General features: G+C 43.0%; 2 protein-coding genes across 4 annotated transcripts in view; both read right to left on the bottom strand.

The window, feature by feature from the left end:
* Positions 1 to 643: 643 nt before the first annotated feature.
* LOC105043620 (autophagy-related protein 8f) lies at positions 644 to 4524 on the bottom strand. Of its 3 annotated transcripts, none has more exons than XM_010921224.4 (6): positions 4312 to 4524; positions 3972 to 4029; positions 3783 to 3838; positions 1438 to 1490; positions 1056 to 1174; positions 644 to 935 (listed from the first exon to the last, which is right to left on the bottom strand). In XM_010921224.4, the coding sequence occupies exons 2-6, from the start codon at positions 4006 to 4008 to the stop codon at positions 832 to 834; spliced, it is 369 nt and encodes a 122-aa protein (XP_010919526.1). In that variant the 5' UTR covers positions 4009 to 4029; positions 4312 to 4524; the 3' UTR covers positions 644 to 831. The 3 variants fall into 3 exon arrangements, with proteins under 3 accessions (XP_010919526.1, XP_010919527.1, XP_010919528.1); XM_010921225.3 differs by having other exon boundaries at positions 3972 to 4036; positions 4312 to 4483; XM_010921226.4 differs by having other exon boundaries at positions 4159 to 4467.
* Positions 4525 to 8571: 4047 nt separating this feature from the next.
* Positions 8572 to 26223, bottom strand: part of LOC105043621 (E3 ubiquitin protein ligase RIN2) — a 33807-nt gene continuing 16155 nt past the window's right edge. Inside the window, exons 8-13 of the mRNA XM_010921228.4 lie at positions 26171 to 26223; positions 25950 to 26087; positions 25801 to 25868; positions 10915 to 11127; positions 8971 to 9340; positions 8572 to 8894 (exon numbers count right to left, since the gene is read on the bottom strand). The exon at positions 26171 to 26223 is cut by the window's right edge and continues 105 nt beyond it. Of these exons, the coding sequence (XP_010919530.1) occupies positions 8835 to 8894; positions 8971 to 9340; positions 10915 to 11127; positions 25801 to 25868; positions 25950 to 26087; positions 26171 to 26223 (902 nt within the window). The 3' untranslated portion in view covers positions 8572 to 8834. The remainder of the gene's footprint in view (positions 8895 to 8970; positions 9341 to 10914; positions 11128 to 25800; positions 25869 to 25949; positions 26088 to 26170) is intronic.

Genomic DNA, 26223 nt, shown 5'->3' with positions numbered 1-26223 from the left:
GGATGCTCGGTAGACCTTGAAAGGGAATCATATAGCCATCAAGGATGATTATGCACAAATCTCATTATTAAACAGATCTTGAAAGTAAATCAAATAGCCATCGAAAATGATTATGCACAGATCTCACCATTAGACATATCTTGAATACTGCATGATTCTTTTGAATATATTCACATATGGTTTGTATGAATGATTTGATATTATAAAAAAAATAATTTAAAAATAAAAAATGATTAAAAAAAAAAAAAAGATACCAAACAAAAATGTGCCCGGTAGAATTGCAACAGTTCATGAACCATCGTGTGCAAAACAGCAAAAGTGGGATTACAACCATCCAACAAGTACCATCTTTCATTTTCAGTTTCCCATTCATTGCATGCACAAAATGCTAGTCTTACAAATGCCGTCATCCCAGCATGGCTAGCCGGTAGCTTGAGTGCCACGGCAAAACTTGTGAAAACATTTCTTCGACGGTTTAAATGCGAAGGACGGTCAGATTATTAAGTTTCTTTCGTTAGTCATGTGTTCCCAAAAAACAAGCATGCAGGCTTTAGATACTCTGCGTGTTGCCCATAGATTTCTTGCTACTCCAAAATTTTAACCTCACGAGCACACAAATACAACACCCAGCAGAAAAGGAGTCTATTAAGAACAATTATTGATAAGCAACTAAAAGGACCTTCTGGAGAGAACCACCACATGAAATCCTATACAGAAGGAAGACTGTACATTTTATCACGGGTGGAAGCGTTCCGCATAGAACCATAATGCTATTAACAGAAACTAAAAAGCTAAAAAAAGGTTATGAAAATGGCATTGAGGAGTGATGAACTAATGCATATTTTGACCCCCGAAAGTGTTTTCTCCACTGTAGATGAAGTAGAGGAACCCATCTTCGTCCTTCTTGTCCTCATATAAATTGGACATCAAAGCACCTGGAACAATCAATACAACATTAAGTTTTGTCAGATTGTCTCCTTGATGTGAATGGTGAACTAGATGAATTATTTACCAAACAAGAATGAAAATTAGAAGACTGGAGTATGCTTACGTACCAGTAGGTGGAAGCACATTATCCACGAACATAAAGATGGCCTTCTCTGCGCTCAGATCAATTCTCTTGCGAATAACATAGGCAAACTGCCCAAGAGTCAAGTCTGACGGGACCAAATACCTGCATTCATTTTTATGTGCGTTTGAATATTCACACTTTTCAGAACTTGACAACAAACCTAAAACATTCATTTAACTAGGAAAAGACAGAAAATGAGTTCCCTGATGCAAATGGAATAGTGAATGACGATAGTGCTCTTTATGCTAAATCTCTATAATCTGGTTTGAGAAGATAGCAATTTGCTCAAGTACCCAAGGGGCATCATAAGTTTGGAACATTGAATAGTCGACTAAAGAATACCATTAATTATGTAAGGTGCTTACTTTTTCTTGTCAATGCTAGGTATGTCACTCCTTGCTGCCTTCTCTACGATCACCTATTAAAATGAGAAGTATCAGCTCCACAATTCACAATAAAAATATGTAACATTAGAAACTTCAGAACTGCATGAAAGAGGCAAATGCAAGAAATAACCGTGGGTTAAATAGTCAAGCTAGGAGAAATCAACAATTTTATAACACAGTACCTCTGACAGACTTTAAGTTATCACACCTCATCAAAAGCAGACTGAGCTATTTAACTGACACGTAAAAAACATAAACTAAGCCTGACCATTTGCATCATCTTTCTTAAACCAGAACAATGTATAGAACAACATCAATGATTAACAAAATTACAAAAGGTCTGTCAAATGACTTTCTAAAAATTAGAATAACTTCACTCCACTATCAATCCTTCATGACAAGTCAAGAAGGATACAATTCCTTTGACGCTGAACCATTCATCCCTTATTTGTTAAATAAAGCATTCGCCTAATAATATTAACATCTGTTATGCTCAAGTTCATATTGTTTTCACCAAAGAAAGTTCAAGACTGTACACCAGGTTAGTCAGCTTTCTCAGATCCCCCAGAAACTTGAAAATAAAATTATTCACCAGAAGAAACTGGATTCGTCAACAAACTCTGTCGGTTCCTAAACCCCTAAGCTTGTAGCTCCTATTGTTTTAAGAAAATTAATGTGATGCACGATCTCCAGTATGCTTGGTGCTCATGCACCATAACTCATCCATCCAAGGGTTTAACAACAGTACTGGTATGGGTGTGGGACACGGGATCTCTCTTGAATCGGTCCGTACCAACCGTGCAGATTGTGTACCAACAGTCCATACTGACCACACCAATAAGCTGAGATTTTACAGGCCTGAAACAATGAAGGGTTTATATGTGTAAGAGCTTCAAGTTCACGTTGAACCTTAGTCCTCTCATGAACAGCTATGAGTCTAACCCATCTTATATAAAAAGATCCACTTGATCAGGGAACCAGCATGTTAAATTATTCGAGACTTATAAAAAAAAAAATTCTCGTATTTGTGGTTCTGCAGAGACTGTATATGACATTATGATCAGAAGCTTTTAAAAAACCAGGTTCTGTTCAAAATCAGGTTTGCTTGGTGCATAGGTCCTTTTACATCAGCCTAGAATGCCTATATAAAGAGAAAATTTGGACATTACCAAACACTGAAGGCAGCATCACAGGAATCCTAGAAAAGAGAGGAGAAGCAACCCATTGCAATCATTCTAAGTAATTCAAAGCGGATGGTTTTGGTTTGGTTCACATCTGCGAACCTAATATGGTGCAGACTTGCAGCATTTCAATACTTAGCACAGTCGAAAGGAAAAAAAAAAAAGGATTATAAAATGAGAGACAGGACTTCAGTAATTGACTTGGTCTCATACTGTGAAACATAATTGAATTCTGTCCTACAAATTCTCTTGCAAATACTGAACCTCTCTTAAAAGGTGACAGACCATTCGATGTCAAAAGGTTTTAACCTGTCGACTTTAGAAAGGGGAAAAGAGTTGAATCCAGAAGAAATATGACTCAGGTTTACTTACGCTGTTCTCTTTAAAAGAAGGTTACTTAAGCTGTTCGGTTCGGAAAAGCACCAAATTGTATGGGTTTTCAATGACCAAGCCTAAAAGCCTTCTAAACTTCCTGCCTTGATGAATTTGTATCAATGAGCCTGAAATGGGTCAGATAAATTCGAGATCATACATCATGATGAGAAGGAATGCAAATTAACATGGCAAAGCTTAGCGTGTTGGCTTGAGTCCAAGTACGTAGAATGACATTTGTAGATCCTCGTCAACCTTATTGAAATATGCCTGAACCCTAATAAATCAAGATCTGATGTAAACAAAAATATGAGAAGGGTCTAATCCCATGAAAGACCTAAATTAAGTAAAAGGTCAAACTTTAATTAAATGGGCCAAAACAAAAATTGATTTAAGGAAATTGCACCCAACTGGGGTGAGCTTAAAACTAAAATCAAAGTATAAAGGGTCAGACCAATCAGGAAGGGCGCATGCTCCACTCCAATTAAGAACCCGCGATCTTTCAGGTTCCAACCTTATAAACTAGAAGATAAATCAATTCTATTCAACAAGAAACATTCCCCCAAGATAACAGATAGGAAAATTTCGGGTCCCTTCGAATTAAAATAAACTTCCTCATGGAACCCAGAAATTCCCCCAAGATAACAGATAGGAAAATTTCGGGTCCCTTCGAATTAAAATAAACTTCCTCATGGAACCCAGAAATATAAGCATCGCAAATTAAACAAAGAAATTACGGGGAACAACAGTCAGAAAATCAATAATATTCACCGGAACCCTATCTGGATACTTCTGCCTGATCCTCGCTGCCTCCGCCTTTCTCTTAGCTGCAAACAAAAACAAAAACCAGAGAATCCAGAGAAAAAAACATATTCAATCATGCATCATATAAAGCAAACGAAAACCCCCAAAAACAGAGGCTCCTCATAGATATACAAAATACCGAAAGGAATTGCTCACCAAAGTCATGCTGCTCCTTGAAAGAAGTATTCGCCATCTCTTTTGCGATAACCGAATCCTAACCCCTCCAAAAACAAAACAATAAAGTATAATATTTACAAAGATGAAAACCTTAAACAAGACTTCGATCAAAAAAAAAAAAACAAGACTTTGATCAAACCCAGAAGGAGCGAACCAAAAACCAAACCTATTTAAGGAAAACGATTCCGGAAGAAGAACAAACTTCTGAGATTAGATTTAGAGCTTGCGAGACAAGGCAAATTAAATAACTAAGAAAGAATTCTAATCAATCGATCGATCAAGAAGCGCAAGAAAAGAAATCAGAAGAAGTTGTTTGTACCCTGATGAAAAAGAAAAGAACCCTAGAAAGCAACAAGATGAAGAGAGAGAGAGAGCTCGCGTGGAGTAGGTGGTCAGAGAACTTAGACCCAACGATATATAAAGAGAGATAAGTATAATATATATATAAAACAAGGGAAGAAGAACTCGTTCTCCAAGTCTTGGAGTCCCCCCAAAAAACCGAGAGAGATTGGGACGAACTCGTTATTGCAAGGCTTGCTTTCCGTCTCCACTTGCGCTACCGTTCTGTTTCGGGACTCGTTGACGAGGATCACCGATTCCGCTCCGAATCGCCCCGTGATGCGGATTCGCGCCAAAGCGCGAGGAACAAGAATCCAACGGCCCGCCTGAATCGTACCCTGAGATGCCATTCATGGGGACCGTTGGATAGGAACTAGTGGTCCTGGGCGCGTTAGGTGTAGCAATCTATGGGGGTGATTACATATGATCGATCAATCACGTTTTACAATTGCTTTCTAGGTTTTTATATTTATTTAGAAAAAGGAGGTGTACCAAAAGGATACACGTCTCTGGATAGAATGCCTATCTTCGTCCACGGGATACACATCCCCTAAAACTAGAAACTAAAATTTTTTTATGTAACTAATCCTTTTATGTAACTAATCCTTTCATTATTATATGAACGATAGAAAATATTTCAATTGATTATTGTAATCCACACTTCCAAATCAAGCCATGACATATCTTGCACCCAAACAAAAATGGAATTTAAGATTAGTGTAAAACAATTGATGGAAGCCGGCTAGCCTTTGCTTCCACTTGAGTTTCATGCCATGAACCATGCACCACAAGCCACTAACCACTATGGTACATGCAAAATCTTTTGGTAAACGTTAAGTATCTAGAGGACCAACTTGTGAAGACATTCGTTCATTGCATCATATGATTTCTCAACGGGACTATAAGTTGACTTGCAAGAGCAGCTTCGGAAATATACGTAGCTTCGAAGCTTTTATGTTTGTCCCAGTGTGTGCAAATGATAGTTCATCTATCTAGAAGAAGTATTCTTTTGCTATATTGATTCTAACTAATTTTAGATGGATTGGGGGGCAATATAACATTTATTGGCATGCTTGGGATCCTTGGATCTCTTATGTTTCCGTTGGACATCAGCCTACTTTTGTTGATTCTGTATCAATGCAAAGTCTTAAGATGAATGATCTTTTATTGCTCGATGTGAATGGTTAGACTGTCTCAATAATACATCAGTTTTTTTTTTTTCGAGTCATTTTTCTCCCTTCTGTGGGAGAAGATAATACTGATTGGTTAGGATGGGGCTCTTCGGCTAGGCCATTGGTTAGAGCTGCCGATCTTTATAAGTATTTCACATCTGAACCTTCATTATCCAGAGATATCGATTGGATTTGGCGGTTTGATGTTTTATCCTAGAGTTGCTTTGTTTATATGGAAATTAGCATATAATCGGCTTTCGTATCAGGGCATTTTACATTAGCATGGTTTACACATTCCCAATCACCATGATCTCTATCGTGATTTGAAGGAATCCACTGCTTATATTATTTTGTATTGCAGTTTGGCTACTCATATTTGTTGCATGACCCCAATTTCTAATGCTTCAACCATCTTTGCACTTTTTTTAGATGATTTTCATATAATCATAGAAAGATCAAATAAAGATGGCCAGCGATCAGAGGTGGTTTTAATGGCTTGTAAGTAGCATATTAAATTTGGGATGCAAGGATTGATCATATTTTTTTAAATATTGCTCGGCAATGCAAAATGATTTTAATAAGAGTATATACCCATCGTGTGAATACATTAGTGTTACCATCCAAAAAGATTCCTGGATGGTTGGGAAAAGCTATGGCGCCTGGTTCTACATCCCACTTAAAGAATTTATTTTACTTAGGAGCCATCATCTTCGAGTTTTCTCAAGATTAATTTTATTATTAATATCTTGGATGGAGGTGAATGTGGTGAAGCTAGTTTTGTTATAAGAAGCACTAGTGAAATTTTGATTGTGGCAGATGGAGTTAGATTTTTTTTGATACTATAGTCACAAAAGGCAAAGCTTTGGGTTGCAAGGTGTGTCATATGCCATTAAAATTCTAAAGATAACTCAAAAAAAAAATTTTGAAGATGATTTATTGACAATTGTAATATGGTTTTTGAATCTATACCTCTTGAAATTGGCTACCAGTTGTTTATGATTGTTGGATAATAAGGATGGTGCCATAAATTTTTGAAAACATACAAATTTATCAAGAGGCAAATAATATTGTAGATTATATGATAACACATATATGGCTAGCCACATTGGATCCATGCTACCCCCTTTAAATGTTTTTTTTTTTTTGGCTGAGACCGGAGGTAACAGGGTGCTATCCCTTTTAAATGTTCCTAAATTTGTTGATATCTTAATTACTAATGCTCATAGATATTTTTATTTTATATTTATTTAATCAATCTATTTTTTTTAAAAAAATTATATATAGCATATATATATGAGTACCATTTTGTAATTTTAATTTTTGAGTCCCCTTTGAAACGGAGGAAAAAATAAAAAAGGACAATGTAAGTTTTTGAAAAATTTTGTACATCATCGGTGTCGGTGGTACAAAAAATCCGACGTAGAGTACACCATTTTATATTATTGATTCACGTAGTCATTGCTTTTCAACGTACATTTAATGTCTATAGTTCGATTTTTTTATTTAAAAATTTTATATGATGAAAATATTTTTATTTTTTGAAAAAAATTATGACATCCTGTGACATATTATGATTTTTTATATGTAGAATATCATAATATGGTTCAAAAAATTATAACATCCTATGGCATATAATGATATTCCATGTCAAATTATGATTTTCTGCATGTAAGATATTATAATATGATTCAGGATGTTATAATATAGATCAGGATTGGATATTTTTGTCCAACCACTTTCTAATGTAGGATATCATAATATGCCATAGGATGTTATAATTTTTTTTAAAAAATAAAAATATTTTGATTATTTAAAATTTTTCAATAAAAATATAAAATTATACGTATTAAATATGTATTAAAAAGTAAAAATTATGCGGATCAATTATATAAAATAATATATTTTATGTCAAATTTTTTATACCGTCCGATGCACAAAAATTTTTTTCTGAACACCTCCGTACCACCGCACACCCCCCTACTCAGGAAATCGCTTAATCACAGGACCAGCGCTTTCAAAATCCCGGCACATTGCCCCGCTAAACGCACTACAGTTAGAGGCCCAGCCGCGTCAAAGAGAAAGGCAGAGGTAACAAGACGGGGAAAAAGGGCGTGCGGGCGTCACGCTTGCACTGGACGGAAATATAACCTCTCTATAGCTTTTAAGTGGAACCGGGCAGGGCCGACACCGTGGGCTCTCTCTCTTGTCCTTCTCCTTCCCCGTTTCTTCTCCGCACTTTTGTTTCCACCCTCTCCCGCCCGGTCCCACGGAGTTCATCCACGCACGTCCTAACAAGATGTGAAAAGAATAATCCATTAGACTATTACAAGACTCGAAACCCTATCATACGTGCTCCAACTACCACCATCTCGAGTCCCTTCTAGTGGCCATCCTAAGCCAGAGAACAGAAAGGTTTTTTCCTCTGTAATTCCGTTACTGTAAGCGCTTTTACGTTCTTTCTTTCTTTTTCTGCGGGTTCTGCCCTTGATCCATAGTTTTTAAGGTCACATTCACGGTCCTCCTCATGAAATCTTCTCCCCTATGCAGCACAGAGCAGAATGACAAGGGCTTCGGAGTACTAAAGAACCAAACACGCTTCCAAACTTCATACTCACAGTAGATGCTGGTGCAATAAAAATCAATAAATGGGTCTTGATAGCAATTTTTATTTCGTTTCCACCATTTAAACAGTACCTAAAGCATCTTTTCGGTGACGCTGATAAAATTGGATCGAGATAGAAAAGGTTAGACTGGAGCCTGCAAAAAAATGACCCGCACAAAATGGTACCTCAACCAAATTAGCGGATAGGCACGGGAAAACCCCCATAAAGCCAAGGAAAAAATAAATAAATAAATAAATCCCTTCCTTCACCCTGATGGTGGAAAGGCAACGGTTCTGTACCTAGCTGGCGGCATTTGGCACAGCTTCAGGAAGATTACACGTAGTCCTGCTGATGGGCCTGGCCTGCTTGCTTTCAGCCTGCATGGACCACATGTTACTCTAAATCTTTCTCGTCAATTATATCAACAAACACAGTCGGGACACGTTCTCAAGTAACAATGGAGAATTACAAACAATGATCTTGCACAACTTATTGATATCAGATGCAAGTTCTCATAAATTATTTGGCATGGAATTTCTATACATTGACCTGAAACAAGATCAACCAGGTGTTAACGGGAGTGAACAGTCATGAATAAATTCAACAGAGCAAACCGGAGTCTTCAACACCCATAATTCACCTATCTCATTTGTTTCTAACGTACAATTCTCGCAGACACCTTATATGTTAATAAGAAGAATATATACATACTGGGAATGATTTGATTATTACTGAAGTAGAAGAAGATTATTCACAGTAATGTTGATGTTGTTGGTTCGTAATAAATCCTGCAAGAAAAGTGAAGCATTTGACAATGTCAGTCTTTGATTGGCTAATCACAAGTAACATCAAATTGAAGTATACCTGAATAATTAGTTCATCAGGTACATGGGGCAAAACTTCTCGAACTCGATCTACCATAGTGAGTATCTCCGACATGTTTCCATTTACGGGGTTTGAAATGTTTCTAAACCGCAGGCCATCAGTATTTGTAGTATACCTAAGTGGGGAGGATGGAGGGACGGAGGAGCCTGAGGCATGCTGATTAGGCCACAAGTTCCAAGCAGCATCATCTAATGAACCATGACCATAGTTCTCACCGACGGATGTCAGCTGCCTCACCATCATCTGGACTCCACTAAGCCCAACTGATCTGATTGCACCAGAAGTACCAGCACCATCCATTCGTTGATTTGGCCATGGAGGCATCCAACCGGAATCAAAACCAACTCCCCTGCACAAGTCAATGAGAGGGAGATTTAACATATCATGCCACCACAAAGGTAATAAGTTGGTGCAGATTAAATTTTATGGCTTTATTTGTACACAGTTGCATTAAAGAGAGCAGGTAAAATGACTTAAACCAAATAGTGCTTTACTTCACAATAAGTCCTTTGCAGGACTTTGCATTTACCAACCCTTCAGTTGTCCATGATACACAGTTGAAAGCTAGAAATCAAAAAAAGGGAGGAAATTTAAATATGTACCAGCTCCCTGTCTACGTAGTGTGTTATTTGTTCAGCAACTTGGCATGATACTCATATATCCTATGTAGTATATATTGCCACTGCTTGCAGAATCAATATTCTGGGATTTTTGACTACTTGAAAAACTGGAACATAACTGCTTGACACCTAAAAATAGAAAATCATGATGTCCTCACCATTACATGCCCACTTTTGGCACACTTCTACATGAACTCTTTTCAAGTCTAACATAACATTTTGGCGAAGTTTTTTTGCAATCTTATGTATTGCAGAGCGGTTGCTATAATTGGTTACTCATATATACACATCATATGATTAATATCATTAAATAATAAAAATGATAAGATAATCAAGATAAAATTAATTTAGCCAAATATCGTGATAGGGTGATACAAGAAGTTTGACCAAAGAATAAACTAGAATTGTGAGGAAGCAAGTGCAAGAACGGTAGCAAGATTCTGGAGTACAAGCAGCCAGGGCCACAAATGGATTGGGTTTCACCAAATGTGATTCTGTCCTAGATCCCAGCAGAAAGGTTGGCATTGCGTTTCACTAATGACTGAATCTGGATTGCTCAACCTGCAATCCAACAACAATGCAACCAAAAACCATATAAAAAACAGAATTAAATGCCTTCTGTGCCGAACCAAATGCATAAGCATCCAGAACATTTTGTGTCAAAATTGGAAAATTGTATCTAATCACACCCACAGGACCTGTTAACCATGTTGCTTCTAAGTTGAAGTCATAGAGCTGACCAGATGCCGTCATCTGTGATCAATTAACATCAGACATAATTTCTGGACCCAGATTTAACCAAGTAATGTTGGCTCAATCTGACTTATTAGTAGCCCTAGGTGCACTGCCCAAATTTAGAAAATTCCAGCCACCAAACAGAACAGCATTCATTGAATGGTCAGTTAGAACTTCAAATCATGCATTTAACTATGCTACCAAACAACATAAACTGAAGATGCAGACTGGCAAAATTCAATACCAAATAAAAACAGCTTTCCAGAACAATATGAGGGTCTTCGAAGGTATGAAGTATAGAACTGAAAAGTAACGGGACAAATGCCATATGTTATAGTGTATGAAAGACATATATGATCTTCTATGCACCGTTCCAATGGCATATATAGTATATGAAAGACATATATGATGAAAATGCATCTAAAAATGGTCACCAGCAAGGTGATCAATTTCCATACCACAACGATATAATGAATGTTGCAAATAGAAAATAGCTATAGTAAGACATACATGTAGCATTTTTATTTTGTAGTGTCATAAAAAGAGAAATAAGAATAAAGTTTAAGACCTCCACATTGTATCAGAAGGATTCTGTTGCTGGTTAGGAACAGGTTGTCCAGATATTCTTTGCGGGTTCAATCCCAAATTTAAATGTTCAGCAAGTTGTGCAACATTGGCAAGCTCTCCTGCATTAGAGCTAGTGCGATCTTGAGGATTACATTGAAAAAGAGGCCTTCGACATGTAGGGCAAGAATATACTTCAGTTAAGCCCTGATCTAACCTGGAAATAATATAATAGAAAAGTAAGAACCAATGGGAAAAAACAAGAATGGCAATCCATCACAATCCATTATCAATTACGAATATAAAACCATCTTGTGCATCTAAACCACAATATAAAAGTAAACAAACAGGATAAGATATTTAGGACTGTCACTAGCCATGGTCCTGCTTACATGCATAAAGGGAGAGGATCAGGAATCAGCATAGCTATTGCAAAGTACTTAGGGAAGAGAGTCGACACCCCAGGTGCATGAAAAAAATACACTGAAGAATTGTACAACCACATGCCCATATGAAAACAAGTAAACAGGCAGCAAGGATTTTCTGAAACAGCTATATGCTAAAAAACATGAAGTAAAAACAACTCTTAATTTTTTAATAAAAAAAGATCCACATATTTGAGAAGTTTAAGCTAAATAGGTAATAATAAGGATCCTCTAGAACGGCTACTTATACGACCTTCCCGTATCTTAAAAAAAATATATATACAAAATATGGAGGAAAAGTCAGAAAATATGGTTCACTAGAAGGGGATATAGATCTCCTAGTGACCACTGAAAGGGTTGTTAACCTTCCTGAAAACATGTTTTCTCTTAGTTGTTCCCTGAAGCAAGTTACACATCATATAGAACTTCTTGATCCAGGATGTAAGAGAAATAGAAACATCAAACCCTCATGACCTATCAAAAACCCATGATTGTTGGAATTCCAAAAATATATTAAAAAGGAAAATAGAGCATCAATTACTTAAAAGCTCGCTTCATGTAACTAATAAAAGCAAGCAAAGCCATCCATTACAGTTTTTTTTTTTTTTTGGATAACCTTAAAACATGTTGGGTATAAAATATCCCCCCCGGCCGAAGTTTGTAAAAGACCGATCCCTCGGGACTCTTCCGGCTCCCGACCTTGTATGTGGCACCTCTCCGAACTCCCTCGACCGTCCGGACTTCCCCGACAATGGGCTTCTGCGTTCACCCACCGGGCCGCCCCAAAGGCCCTTTGGGCCTCACTGACAGTCGACCTCCTACAGCAGCCAACCATTCCCCGAGTCTCTCCTGGACTTCTTCCGGCCACGGACGACCCTACTCCGAACTTCTTCCGGACTTCGTCAGCATCCGAACTTCTCCGACAACGAGATTTCTACAGTAACCAAACTCCTTCCAAGTTCCTACGGTGGTCGACCGCCTCTCGGATCCTAATCGAGCTCCTACGAGAGCCGAACTTCTGCTACGGACGGTCTACTCCGAACTCCTACAGCGGGCTGTCTATCCCAGACGTCTACTGTAAGCAAATTCCGTTCAAGCCTCTACTATAAACAAATTTCTTCCAAACTTCTACTACAGGTAGACTTCAACCGAGCTACCCCGTAGCGAGTGGGCTCTGGACGAACTTCTACAGCGGGACACTACTCCGAGCTTTCGCGACAACTGGTCCTCGCCCGAGCTCCTACAATAAACGACCCCCTTTCGACCTCTCGCGAGAACCGAAGCCCGTCCGAACTTCTCCAGCGGATGGATTCCGGACGAACTTCTGTGATGGACGAGCTCCAGCAACAGGATCCCTGCGATAGTCGATCGCCTCCGATGTCTGCCGAGCCTCTCCAGCACTATCCGAAGTCCATCGCCGGCCGACCTTCTACCAGGCTCCCCATAAAATCGGACTTCCCCGGCGGACGATCTTCGGATGAGCCTCCCCAGTGCTATCCGAAGTCCATCGCCGACCGACCTTCTACCAAGCTCCCCATAAAATCGAACTTCCCCGACGGACGATCTTCGGATGAGCTTCCACATCAGATGAATTCCAGACGGACTTCCCTAGCGATTGAACTTCTCCGGACTTCGTCAACAAAAAATCTCCATCCGAGCTCCTACAGCAGGTGACTCCCGCCTGAAAGGTCAGCACCCGAAGCATCCGACAACAGTAGATTCGTCAGCGACCTCGGAACATCCGAGCCTCTCCTAGAACGACGATGTAAAGAGCTATTCTACTCCATCAGGCATCCCAGCCGAGCTTCAGCCGACAGATCCAAACTCTCTGACAAGCCACAACAAGGGCCACTACCTTACTCCACTCGCTGCCACGGATTCCATGCGGTTCCACCACTCTCTGACAAGCCACGACAAGAGCCGCCATCCTGCTCCACTCTCTGCAATGGATTCCATGCAGCTCCACCACTCTCTGGCAAGTCCCGACAACGGACACCACTCCACTCTCCGCAACAAGCTCCACGTGGCCCTGAACGACCCCTGACGCCACTACTCTCCGTAACAAACTCCACGCGGCTCTGAGCGGTCCACTACCAGACGGTTACAGACGTCGCTGTCAGTCAGTTACGCCCTCCGTCTATAAATAAGGACCCCCGATACGTTCTTCTCTAAGCTGGTAACTCTATCTCGAAACTCTGTCAAAATTTTCGCTCGAGCACTCTATTTCTGTTGAAGCAGAGTACTGACTTGAGCGTCGGAAGATCTTGCCGGAGCACCCCCAACTTCGGTTTAGACTTTCTTTGCAGGTCCCGACGGCGGCTGCGGTCATCCCAGCTCCAGCTTCTCCGACTTCAACGGAATTCTGCACCAACAAAATTGGCGCTAGAGGAAGGACGTGTCTTTGCAGTACCCTTGTTCTTAAAGGAGCGCTCAACGGGACTGATTCCGATCATCTTTTCCGACATCCTCTTCTCCTTCTACTAGATCTTCACCCGATGCCTCCCCGCAGAGCATCCACCAGGCGATCCACGGCCTCCGTGGCCAGATTTCAGGCTCCGACCTCACATCCAATTTTCCAGGCTCCTCCTCCGGCAACGGCGGTCGGCGCGGAGCAATTCGATCTGCTGGTTCAGCAGGTCAGAGGCCTCACTGAAGCGGTGCAGGCCATGCAACAGCAACAACAGCCGCAGGCGTCGGTGCGGTTGGAGAGAACGTCGTCAGAATTCCAAAATCCGACGGTAGGGCGGGCCACCTGGGCCAGTCGCCCCGTCTTTCCCGGAAAGACAAATCCGAAGGTGGAGAGCCCTCAGTCCGACCACGATTCTACTCCCGGAGGATCTCTACCTCCATTCTGCCCGAAGATCCTCGAGACCCACAGTCGAGAGGACTTCCTGGATCGAAGGCTCCAAGAGATGAACCGACGGATCGAGGAACTCCGCCACGCTCCCCCTGCTTATAGTGAGGACATCTGTACTGACCCTCCCTTCTCTGAAATGATCATGCAGGAACCGATCCCGCCAAACTTCAAGCTCCCCCAATTCGAAAGCTATGACGGGACCTCGGACCCGATCGACCACTTGGAAGCCTTTCGGACAATGATGCTGCTCCATGACGCGCCAGACGTCATTCTGTGTCGAGCTTTTCCATCCACCCTGAAGGAAGCAGCAAGAAACTGGTACTCGACATTGAAGTCGGGTACCATCTTTTCCTTTGATCAGATGAGCTACCAGTTCGCGGCTCATTTTGTTAACAACCGGCGTCCCTGGAGAGGTTCGGAGTCCCTCATCAACATCAAGCAAAGGGAGGGAGAATCCATCCGGGCTTACGTCAACCGTTTCAACGTCGCTGCGTTGGAGGTCCAGAACTTGGACCAATCGGTCGCGATGGCCGCTCTGAAAGGCGGTCTTCAGAAGAACGACCTTCTGTTCTCCTTGGAAAAGAAGTATCCCAGGGACTTTGCCGATTTGCTGGCTCGGGCCGAAGGATATGCCCGAGCAGAAGAAGCCTTCAAGATGAAGGACGAGGAGACCGCGAGAGAACGGCAGGCGGGAGACTCGAGCAAGCCCGCAGTTGAAAAAGGGCCGAGTGAAGCTCGGCCACGCTCTCGAACTCCTCCCGGGCACAGGCGCGTCCGGACTCTTCCCCAAGCCCGTAAACAGAGAAGCCCAGACCGTCGAGTTCGGCGAGGCTCTCCTCCCGGGAGATTCCACAGCTACGTCCCTCTCAACGCATCGAAAACTCAAGTGCTGATAGAGGTTAGGGAGCAGCTCCCAAGGCCGAAGAGGATGCGCTCGCACCCCGGAAAGCGCAACCCGAACAAATTCTGCCTCTATCATCGTGACCACGACCACAATACGGAGGAGTGTATTCAGCTTCGAGACGAGATCGAAGAGCTCATCAGACGAGGTCGGCTCGACAGATTCATTCGACGCCGACCTGAAGGAAGGGAAGATCGGCCTAGGGTCCTGCCGCAGCCGGAACCACCAAGGAGGAAGGAGCAGCCAGAAGATCGGCCTCCAATTGGGATTATCAACTCCGTCTCGAGGGAACCCCGATGGGAAGCAAACCTTCCGCGGTTATAGGGTTCGAAAAATCTACGAATGTATTACCAACAACTTTGCCCTGAATGAAAATTCTCTTCATATTTGCGTATTCTTTCTTTTGGTATGAGCTTATAACGATGGGAGATAACTCTCCCATACAAACGAAATTAAGCGTGTTAAGAACAGGAGGAGAACCTCATCCTAACATAAGCAAAGTCGAAGGTCCAATTTCTTAAAGACCGGATGGGGGGAGAGGCCCTTACAACGGTCCTTATGTGCCCCCACAGCCTTGTTAGGAACAGGAGGAGAACCTCGTCCTAACATGAGCAAAGCCGAAGGTCCGATTTCTTAAAGACCGAATGGAGGGAGAGGCCCTTACAACGGTCCTTGTGTGCCCCCACAGCCTTGTTAGGAACAGGAGGAGAACCTCGTCCTAACATGAGCAAAGTCGAAGGCCCGATTTCTTAAAGACCGGATGGGGAGAGGCCCTTATGTGCCCCCACAGCCTTGTTAGGAACAGGAGGAGAACCTCGTCCTAACATGAGCAAAGCCGAAGGCCCGATTTCTTAAAGATCGGATGGGGGGAGAGGCCCTCACAACGGCCCTTATGTGCCCTCACAGCCTTGTTAGGAACAGAAGGAGAACCTCGTCCTAACATGAACAAAGACCGGATGGGGGGAGAGGCCCTCACAACGGCCCTTATGTGCCCCCACAGTCTTGTTAGGAACAGGAGGAGAACCTCATCCTGACACGAGCTGAAACCGACTGTCGGGAACAAGGGAAGGACCTTGTCCCGACGCAAACAAAGACTCGATTGATCGACAAAGAGGAAAGCTTCCTCAATGACTCCTCGACACTCTCACGACCCCATCAAGAGCAGAGGGAAGACTCTCAAACACAGAAGAAGAGGGGAGACGAAAAGAAAAAGCGACGAACTACACCGACGATAGGTGAAAAACAAACATCAAAGGCACAAGGGACCTCGTCTCGACAAGAGAGAAAATCCTTGTCGAAAATCTCTAGTCCCTAGGGGCAAATCGACACGACGACGACCAGGAACCTTCAAACTACGTCAGCAACGAACAAGACGGAAGACAAAAGAAGTTCGGTGAACGACGACTCAAAGCAAGAACCGACGAGGGATTACAAACTACGTCGACGCCAAACAAGACGGAAGACAAATGGAGTTTGGTAAACAACCATTTAATACCAGAATGGACAAGGTAATAGACAATTTCATTTTCATTTTGTTGGTGAAGTACACTTTACAAAGCCTTAAAGGCAAAAAAACAAAAAAAGAAAGAAGAAAAAGAGGCTCTAAGGAAGCCCAGTTTCTTCCGACTTCGAGCTCTCGGTTTCGGTCCTTGCTATGGATTGCCTTAAGTTTTCGACTTCCTCTTCTAGTTCCATCTTTTTCAGCAGCATATCCTGGAACATCCGGTGGAACTGCCGGCGCTCGTCCTCTGACTCTCGAAGCCTCCTCCTCAAGACCTCGGACTCCGCCTCAGCATCCTTGACTGCCTGCTGCTCGTGGACCAGCTGAACTTTCAGCCGCCGTAATTCGACTTCCTCCCGCCCAAGGGCTACAGACAGTTCCGCCATAGTCCCCCTCAAGGAGCAAAGCTCATCAGAACCTTGTGTAGGGACAGGCTGGACTCTCTCGGACAGCCACCTCTGAAGGCGGGCAACTTCGTCAGTCGCCGTTTGGAGCCTCCTTCGGTAGTCCTCTATTTGTCTGCTCCAGCCGACTCGATAGGCGTCGTAAGTCGCCTCGGCGTCCTGCAGCTGTTTTTGAAGGTCGGAGAACCTCTTCGACTAGTCTTGGTCGCGGTCAGTCTGGACTGTGAGCCGGGACGAGCTCCCTTCCAACCGATCGATCTTCTCCCGTGCGGCCGCCAGCTCGACTTTAAAGGAGCTGATCTTGGAAGCCTGAGTCCAAGACCGGTCGCTGGCACGTTTCCGGAGTTCCTCAAGCTCCGTAATGAAGTCGGCTTTCCTTTTGGTGTATTCCATGAAACTTTTCTTATGGAAGTCCCGAAAGCAAGTAGCCTCCACGGTGGCCTCTGAATGGCTCTCCCTCAGCCGATGAAGTTTGTCTTCCAGCTTCTTGGATTTCCTTGTCAACTGACGGACTTTCCTTTGGAGGTCTCGTATCATCGACTTCAAGGGAATACCCTCCAGTAGGAGAAAAGCTTCGGCAGGACACTGTCGTTGGAGGACAAGAGCGCCACGACTCAAATTAATGCAAGAAGACAAAGAAGGAAAAGAATACAAAAAAAAAGGAGAGGGACCCTCCGTAAAGACGAATCCGACTTCATTGATCAAATAAATTTCAAGTACAAGAGAATGAGAGAAAAATCACCACAAAGGAAAAAATACAAAATTAGAGGTTCCGGACCTCTGGGGCAGAAGTAGAGGGGGTCGGTATCCCCGAAAGATCGTCAGCGACGGCCACGACAGTCGACGAGGTCTCGACTGGAAGAGGACCGGCAGCGACTTCGGATGGTCCGGCTTCATCATTGGACGCCTCGTCCAGGAAGCCGAGATCCAACTCGAGAAACCTCCCAGCCACCTTCTCTTGACAGAGCTCGAATCCCTTGATGAAGGCGTCTTGGCCGAACTGGACCTTCAGATCCTCCATCTCGGGGGAGGCTTTGAACTCCACTACTCGAGCCCTTGCCTCCGAGACCAGAGACGGAATCCGCACTTTCAACTCGAAAACCTGCTCCTTCAACTCAGAGACCTGTGCCCTTAATGCGGAGACCTCGGCCTCAGCCTTCCCTCTCTCCTCCAAGGCGGTCCTCAGATCGGATGAGATTTGTCCCTCCTTTTCCAGCGCCTCTTGGAGGCTCAGGACCTTGGCGATCTTCTCCTCAAGGCGGGCGGCCCCGGCTAGGCGACCCTCTTCTGCCCGAGCTGCCTCCTTCTTGGCGATCTTCGCCGCCTCGACGTTGGCGATGAGCTGGTGCCCGATCTGCAAGAAGGGTCGGGGAGTCGATATAGGGGCTGAAGAATAAATTAAAGAAGCAGAAAGAAGGAAAAGGATGAGTTAACCTACTTCGAGGAAAGATCCCAGAGAGTCCCAGACCCGCAGCTCGGGATCGGCGAGGACGATTCTCTCAACTACCTCGGACAGAATGCACCCTTTGACCAGCCTCTTTATTAAGTCCCTGTTATTGAAGGGATTTTTCCCCAGGTCTTCCTCGGAGCCGCCGGCCCCCTCGGCGGCAGCCCTACGACTGCGACTCCTCCAAGCCAGGGTCTTTTTTCTCCTCCTCCCTTCGGCCCCGGATGCCCCCTCGGGATGAACCTCCAAAATGGGACCCTCGGCCGGGGGCTCTGTGAAGGAGCTCGGGGGACTTCAGGTTCGGCGTCGGAAGGGGCTTCGACGGCGACGGGCATCGGAGCAGGCGCGGCCGAGCTTGTCCCTTCTGTCCTGGCTTTCTTCACCGACCCCGAAGTTGAGGCGTCTTTTTCTCTTGTGGATCTTGAGACCTCGGGCTAACCTCCAAGCCACACTTGCATCCATGTCTGTGATAAAAGAAAATCAGCTTGGCTCCGAAATGGAACAAGAAGAAGGGGAAGCAAAAAAAAAAAAGAAAAAAAGAGAGGGAGAGATACCGGCAGGGTTAAGGGGGCTCAGGCCGACGTTGAACAAAAGTTATTCCCTCAGAAGGTCGGGGAGGAGGGGGGCTTGATAGGCCTCGAGCTTTTTGGAGGCCTCGAGGTCGTCCCTTTCCAGGGTAGAAGCCCGACGGATGGAATTCCTCAGGAGCGCCGAGGGGGTAATCCTAGCTCCAAGGTCGGGCATCGAACATAGAAGACTTCTCCTTCCAGTTATGGACAGAAGAGGGGGCGCCTTTCAGCAACCCCTTTCTACCGAACTGGGGGAAGAAGTACCACCAATCCTTTACCGAGGGATGGCGCTTGAAGGTGTAGAAGTTCTTAAACAAAGAAAGAGTCGGCCGAACTTCGACTAAACTACAAAGAGAAAGAAACCCTATCAAAAACCTAAAGGAGTTCGACACGACAGAAACTAGAGAAATATTCAGAAAATGAAAGAGAGCAACGACAAAGGACGGTAGCGGAAGCCGAAGTCCGGCACGGAAGGCCTCCTGGTACAGACAGAAGCGGCCGAAAGGAGGGGCGCTAGCCCGGTCAGATGGCCCGGGAAGCTCCAGCTCGTATTCCGGAGAAACTCCATACTGAATCCTTATCAGCGAGAGTTCATCCGGAGTCAAGGAGCCGGGGATGGTGTTCGACGCAAAGGCCAGACAGGGTTTGGTCCTAGCTACGAGTTCGTCTACGGTACCAGTGCTATGGAGAACTGAGGCTGACGAACTCCTAGAACTGCTAGAAGGGGAGATATCAGAAGACATTTTGGATCAAATGGAGGCCACAAAAATCCCAGAAAATCAGGAAAAATAGCAAATAGGTCCCCGAGAAAGCTAAACAAATAGAATACGAAGAAAAAAGGACGGAAAAACGTCAGAAAGTTCCGGAACTGACCTAGATTGGTCCCAGGAGTGCAGGGAGACGGCAAGGATGATGGAGGTCGACTCGGAGGACGCCTAAGGCCGAAAAGGATGCTAAAGGAAGCTGGAGCTCTTGGGGAAGAAGAGGGGAACCGAGGGATTCTCTCAAGCAAGGTGGAACCCCTGAAGGAGGAGAACGTGTTTAAATAGACCCCGAGATCCGGTGCAATAATGATTGCGGATCTCCTCTGACCGGCCTGCACTCGCCGCGTGTCCCACTCACCTCGACAGATTGTTGGAAACGGCTGGTAGCTGACAGAGTCATTATTACGCCGTACTTAGAGCCACGCCCCGACAGGAATTCCAAAAAGAATAAACCTTTTCCGAAAAGACTCCAGTACCAGCGTGCCGAACGTCAAAATACCTGGCAACCGTCGAGTGCGGAAATCGAGGAGAGCAGCTTCGGCCGTGAGAATTTCTCTGTACTTCATTCGGAATCCGAACTCGGAAGTAGGGGAACTGGTGTTGGGTATAAAATACCCCCCCGACCGAAGTTTGTAAAAGACCGATCCTTCGGGGCTCTTCCGGCTCCCGACCTTGTATGTAGCGCCTCTCCGAACTCCCTCGGCCATCCGGACTTCCCCGACAATGGACTTCTGCGTTCACCCACCGGGCCGCCCCAAAGGCCCTTTGGGCCTCACTGACAGTCGACCTCCTACAGCAGCCAACCATTCCCCGAGTCTCTCCTGGACTTCTTCCGGCCACGGACGACCCTACTCCGAACTTCTTCCGGACTTCGTCAGCATCCGAACTTCTCCGACAACGAGATTTCTACAGTAACCAAACTCCTTCCAAGTTCCTACGGTGGTCGACCGCCTCTCGGATCCTAATCGAGCTCCTACGAGAGCCGAACTTCTGCTACGGACGGTCTACTCCGAACTCCTACAGCGGGCTGTCTATCCCAGACGTCTACTGTAAGCAAATTCCGTTCAAGCCTCTACTATAAACAAATTTCTTCCAAACTTCTACTGCAGGTAGACTTCAATCGAGCTACCCCGTAGCGAGTGGGCTCTGGACGAACTTCTACAGCGGGACACTACTCCGAGCTTTCGCGACAACTGGTCCTCGCCCGAGCTCCTACAATAAACGACCCCCTTTCGACCTCTCGCGAGAACCGAAGCCCGTCCGAACTTCTCCAGCGGATGGATTCCGGACGAACTTCTGTGACGGACGAGCTCCAGCAACTGGATCCCTGCGATAGTCGATCGCCTCCGATGTCTGCCGAGCCTCCCCAGCACTATCCGAAGTCCATCGCCGGCCGACCTTCTACCAGGCTCCCCATAAAATCGGACTTCCCCGGCGGACGATCTTTGGATGAGCCTCCCCAGTGCTATCCGAAGTCCATCGCCGACCGACCTTCTACCAAGCTCCCCATAAAATCGAACTTCCCCGACGGACGATCTTCGGATGAGCTTCCACATCAGATGAATCCCAGACGGACTTCCCTAGCGATTGAACTTCTCCGGACTTCGTCAACAAAAAATCTCCATCCGAGCTCCTACAGCAGGTGACTCCCGCCTGAAAGGTCAGCACCCGAAGCATCCGACAACAGTAGATTCGTCAGCGACCTCGGAACATCCGAGCCTCTCCTAGAACGACGATGTAAAGAGCCATTCTGCTCCATCAGGCATCCCAGCCGAGCTTCAGCCGATGGATCCAAACTCTCTGACAAGCCACAACAAGGGCCACTACCTTACTCCACTCGCTGCCACAGATTCCATGCGGTTCCACCACTCTCTGACAAGCCACGACAAGAGCCGCCATCCTGCTCCACTCTCTACAACGGATTCCATGCAGCTCCACCACTCTCTGGCAAGTCCTGACAACGGACACCACTCCACTCTCCGCAACAAGCTCCACGTGGCCCTGAATGACTCCTGACGCCACTACTCTCCGTAACAAACTCCACGCGGCTCTGAGCGATCCACTACCAGACGGTTACAGACGTCGCTGTCAGTCAGTTACGCCCTCCGTCTATAAATAAGGACCCCCAGATACGTTCTTCTCTAAGCTGGTAACTCTATCTCGAAACTCTGCCAAAATTTTCGCTCGAGCACTCCATTTCTGTTAAAGCAGAGTACTGACTTAAGCGTCGGAGGGTCTTGCCGGAGCACCCCCAACTCTGGTTTAGACTTTCTTTGCAGGTCCCGACGGCGGCCGCGGTCATCCCAGCTCCAGCTTCTCCGACTTCAACAGAATTCTGCACCAACAAAACATATTTCAAGCACCAATGGTTTAAGTATCTAATTGTTTAATTCTCAAGATGAAAAATTTCAATAACCAATACAGTCTCCACTTCTGCAACCATGAGAAAAGGTTTCACTATCTTCCAATATGCCACTACATATTGATAAATACAGATCTTAAAATTGCAAGAAGCATTATGAGTAGCATAATGAAATTCAAGAGAAAGATGAATCCATAAATAAACAAAATGATGATGTTAAATCTTGTATGTTTGAAGTTTTAAGATGGATGTTCAATTGTTATCATATTTTAAACTCTGTTTCATCATACTAGTATTTATGCAATAAATATCCACTAAAAGGTAAAAAAAGCTTTGAATGTTTCTGCAACTTTAAGAAAATATATTGTCCATTATTTATCGTGGAATACATTGTTTGCTAGCAATATAACACAATTTAGTGGGACTTTAAGATTGTCTAGTCATGAAAGCATCTCATAAGTAAACTATCCAAGGTATCAACTCAAGCAATAGTTATAGAAGTGGCAACAGAATGATTACGAATAGCATTCAAGTAGGATGGCTAACAAAGCGCAGATCGTGACTGTATCAAATACCTATAGAAGCCAATATTATCATAAATGATTTAAGGACTAAAAAAAACAATATGAATGAATACAAAAATTATTGCATCTTATGTACGTTTGTTTAATGTAAAACCATCAAAATTGGTTGGCTTGAATAAAAATTGTTTTATTTCTGCTAAAATCAACCGAAACCCAATATTTAGATTGGTCTCAGACCAATTTCAGCTCAACATTCAATTTTTTTAGCTGAAAAATTGGTTTTATTAATATGTTCAGATGTTATTGACATTTCTTAGTTAAGAAGAGGAGAACTGGATGAAAACAAATCATTGTAGCAGGTGAGGGTATGGAAGCAGGTTTGTGCAGGTACAGGGAAGTAGATATTTTGAAACCACTAGAAGGAAGCACATAGGAAGCAGGTGCATGTTTGAGTTTTCATGGGGTTCTCCAAGCAAGCTGGTTATCCCATACAGAAGTTTCTTGCTGACAAATTGCTGCTTCCAAGTCCATGCTAAGTAGCACAAATGAACATACAATATAATGATATAGACTGTAGACTGCACCGTATCATTCCCACCTCTAACCGACAGGATCCATATCATACATAGCACATTGCTACATACCTGACACCCAAATCCTGCTGCTTATCACTTTCACATGGAGGGTTTTCCTTCTGAGCCTTGGTACTCTTTCTCATTATCAATTTTTCGAAATCTAAGGCCCAAGATCTTAATAAATTTTATAACTTGGTTTATGATTTTAATTTTCTTCAAGTTCATAATAGAATCATGCATCTCATATAATGTAATGGAAGCTAATGGAGTGAAATAAACTAAACGAAAAGAAAACAATATAGGTATCATGCAACCACAATCAATTGATTTGAAAATTATTCAATCATAAAAGAACTACTTCCGCACACCATCAACCCTTCCCTCTTCCTCCAAGAGAAAAAAAAGAAACCCCATAAGAAGCAAGAAGAGGAAAAACAGACGCACATATCCCTCTGGCCTTGCCTAAAACAGGCCAAAGTACTCAATTGCACATCTAAAAAATGTCTATTTCATCTCAAAGGTAAAATGGACAACTATCACATTGTTTTTTCCAGGAAAATGCAATGTAAATAGTATGAAACTTAGCAGATAACCTTGTAAAGAAGAAGGAACTACTCGTTAAATTGAGATACATAGCACAGGCACTGCTGTAATATATCAGAACTTGCTAAGAAATGAACAGACAAGTGAAATACTGCATTTATTTTGCTGCATCATGATCACATGGACCACATGAATCTTGTTTACAGCTTAGCCATGACATGTGAAAAGTATATGTTATAAACAATTACTGGTGAGTTCCAATCTTTGCGCACACTGGCTTTCGACTAGATAAAATATTAAATTTTTAATAAATGAAAAAATATCTAAACTTTTTCTAAGCCTCAATAGGAAACTGCAGAAGGAAAAGTTGCCAATATGCTTGGGCTACCTAATTAATAATGAAGAAATGCATATGACTGCCTAATTAATAATGTTTTAAGCACCCAATAATAGTTCCTTCAGATTGTAACACCCATTATTATGCCCATAAAATTATCGAGAATAACTACTAAAGTAGCGATGTTAAGTGCCTTATTGTGATATGGCTGTACATTTGCACTAAAGTGCAATTTGTAGAGCTGAAGTGCAATTTAGCTTAGAAAATATTGAAAAAAAAGTTCAATATCAGAAATCATTAATTTTTTGTATAATTTGATCATTATCAATAAGTATATGACACAACAATTGGTTTGTGATGCAAAAGCAGTACCAGTGTCTTCAAAGGCTTCAATTTTCTTTTTGTTTTTACTTTTTCAACTACATGTGAATCAAAATGGATTAAATGGTGCAGAACTCATTGAAAGGATGATCTAACTTGGGTATGATAAACCTAGGACCTTGCAAAACTTCTATTTTTCAAGAAGTGCTAACAGTTGTAGGCGGTTGAGAATAATACATCATAGCAAAACACTACTTCAGGCTTTAAACATAGGGTCACACATCTTAAATAATTACATCAACATGGAACTTGGACATGTGGGGTCATATTTTTGGGTCTTCCTTTAAAGGCATTGTAATTCTCCACACAACTGTAAAGTTCTCAAATTATTCATATTGTAATTCTCCAAACAACTGGAAAGTTCTCAAATTATTCATTGCAATTTCCTTGGCCAAATTATTCAGAAAACACTAATGGATTACAAACTATCGACTCTATCTGCAGGAGGCAGTTATCGTATTCTTCACAATAGCTTATCATTCTGGAATATCTTGTGCTTGTTCTTATGCACATGCATGCATGCATGCATACATACATACATACATATTATGTACTACATACATATACATACATGCATACATACATACTATGTATGAACGTGTGTATGTAGGTAGGTATGTAGGTAGGCAACTTTTTACTTTGAAAAATTAATCTTTTAGCTTGTAGCCATCCCCCTTTTTTAATACTTGGCAAAATTCTTGCATTTTTCCTGGATCTGATTCTTTGCCTCAAACCAAATTGTTCCCGCAAGCCAAAACTGCAGGTCTGAGAAAAAGACCCTCAAATGCCATCTTGCCCCATGAATGTTCAAAATTAGCCAAATGAATTCAATTTAGAGTTTCTAGACGCTACATGCATCACAACATTTTCTTTGTAATTTCTATAATACAAAATGAGTACATTTTTTTAAAATTAAATAAAAATCTGCTAATCAACCTTGCTTATCACTCAAACATATGTACACACACACACACACACACACATGTATAGAAAGAGAGAGAGAGAGAGAGAGAGAGAGAGAGAGAGAGAGAGAGAGATACACTCAAAATTGTATGAGTGTCCTATCAGATTTATTTGAAAAATAGCACCTATACCCAATGGCTACGTGAGACAAGATAAAATCCTTCATAGAACATTTCATAAGCAATAGTGGTTTATAATCTCATGTATATAATGTCTTCAAATAAGATATATGCTCACATGCAAACCTTCACCATACAGTTGAAGCATAAAAATATATAGTTGCAGCATGTAGAGAGAGGGGGGTTTGACAACTATTAGATAGGCATATAGACCATACCAAGACCTCAAGCACGCAAGATGAAAAAGGTGATTGCAGGGTAGCTTTTTCGCTCTAGCCATTGGTCCCTGTAGTTTGTACAAGCAATTATGTGCCGCAAAGAGATGAGGAATGACAGTTTTAAAGGATAACTTGCAAGAACTACTTACTCTGCAGATAGCACATTCATCATCAAACGCACAAATCTCTTCATATGTAGCATCAGGAAGTGCTCCATTGAGAGAACTTAATGCCTTCCTTAACTTGATATATGCCCTGACCCGCTTCACAATTGTGCTTAAAAGAGCCTGCTTATCATATAGAGCCAACAAAAACATCAAAAATATGATATCAATGCTGGAAAGCATGTCTGACAAATAATAACACTTACACGCAAGTTTAAGAAAAGGACTGTATCCACCAGACGAAATGCCATGCCATGAA

Source organism: Elaeis guineensis, chromosome 4 (assembly GCF_000442705.2).
Source record: "Elaeis guineensis isolate ETL-2024a chromosome 4, EG11, whole genome shotgun sequence".
Classification (NCBI taxonomy): Eukaryota; Viridiplantae; Streptophyta; class Magnoliopsida; order Arecales; family Arecaceae; genus Elaeis; species Elaeis guineensis.
This window is presented reverse-complemented; position numbering and strand designations above follow the sequence as displayed.

What these genes read in the sequence shown, in the direction of transcription:
- LOC105043620 (XM_010921224.4), bottom strand. Translation starts at nt 4,008, where the DNA reads ATGGCGAATACTTCTTTCAAGGAGCAGCATGACTTTG. An exon ending in CAAGGAGCAGCATGACTTTG is followed by an intron (nt 3,839 to 3,971) that starts GTGAGCAATTCC and finishes TTTTGTTTGCAG; the next exon opens with CTAAGAGAAAGGCGGAGGCA. An exon ending in CCTAGCATTGACAAGAAAAA is followed by an intron (nt 1,175 to 1,437) that starts GTAAGCACCTTA and finishes AAATGAATGCAG; the next exon opens with GTATTTGGTCCCGTCAGACT.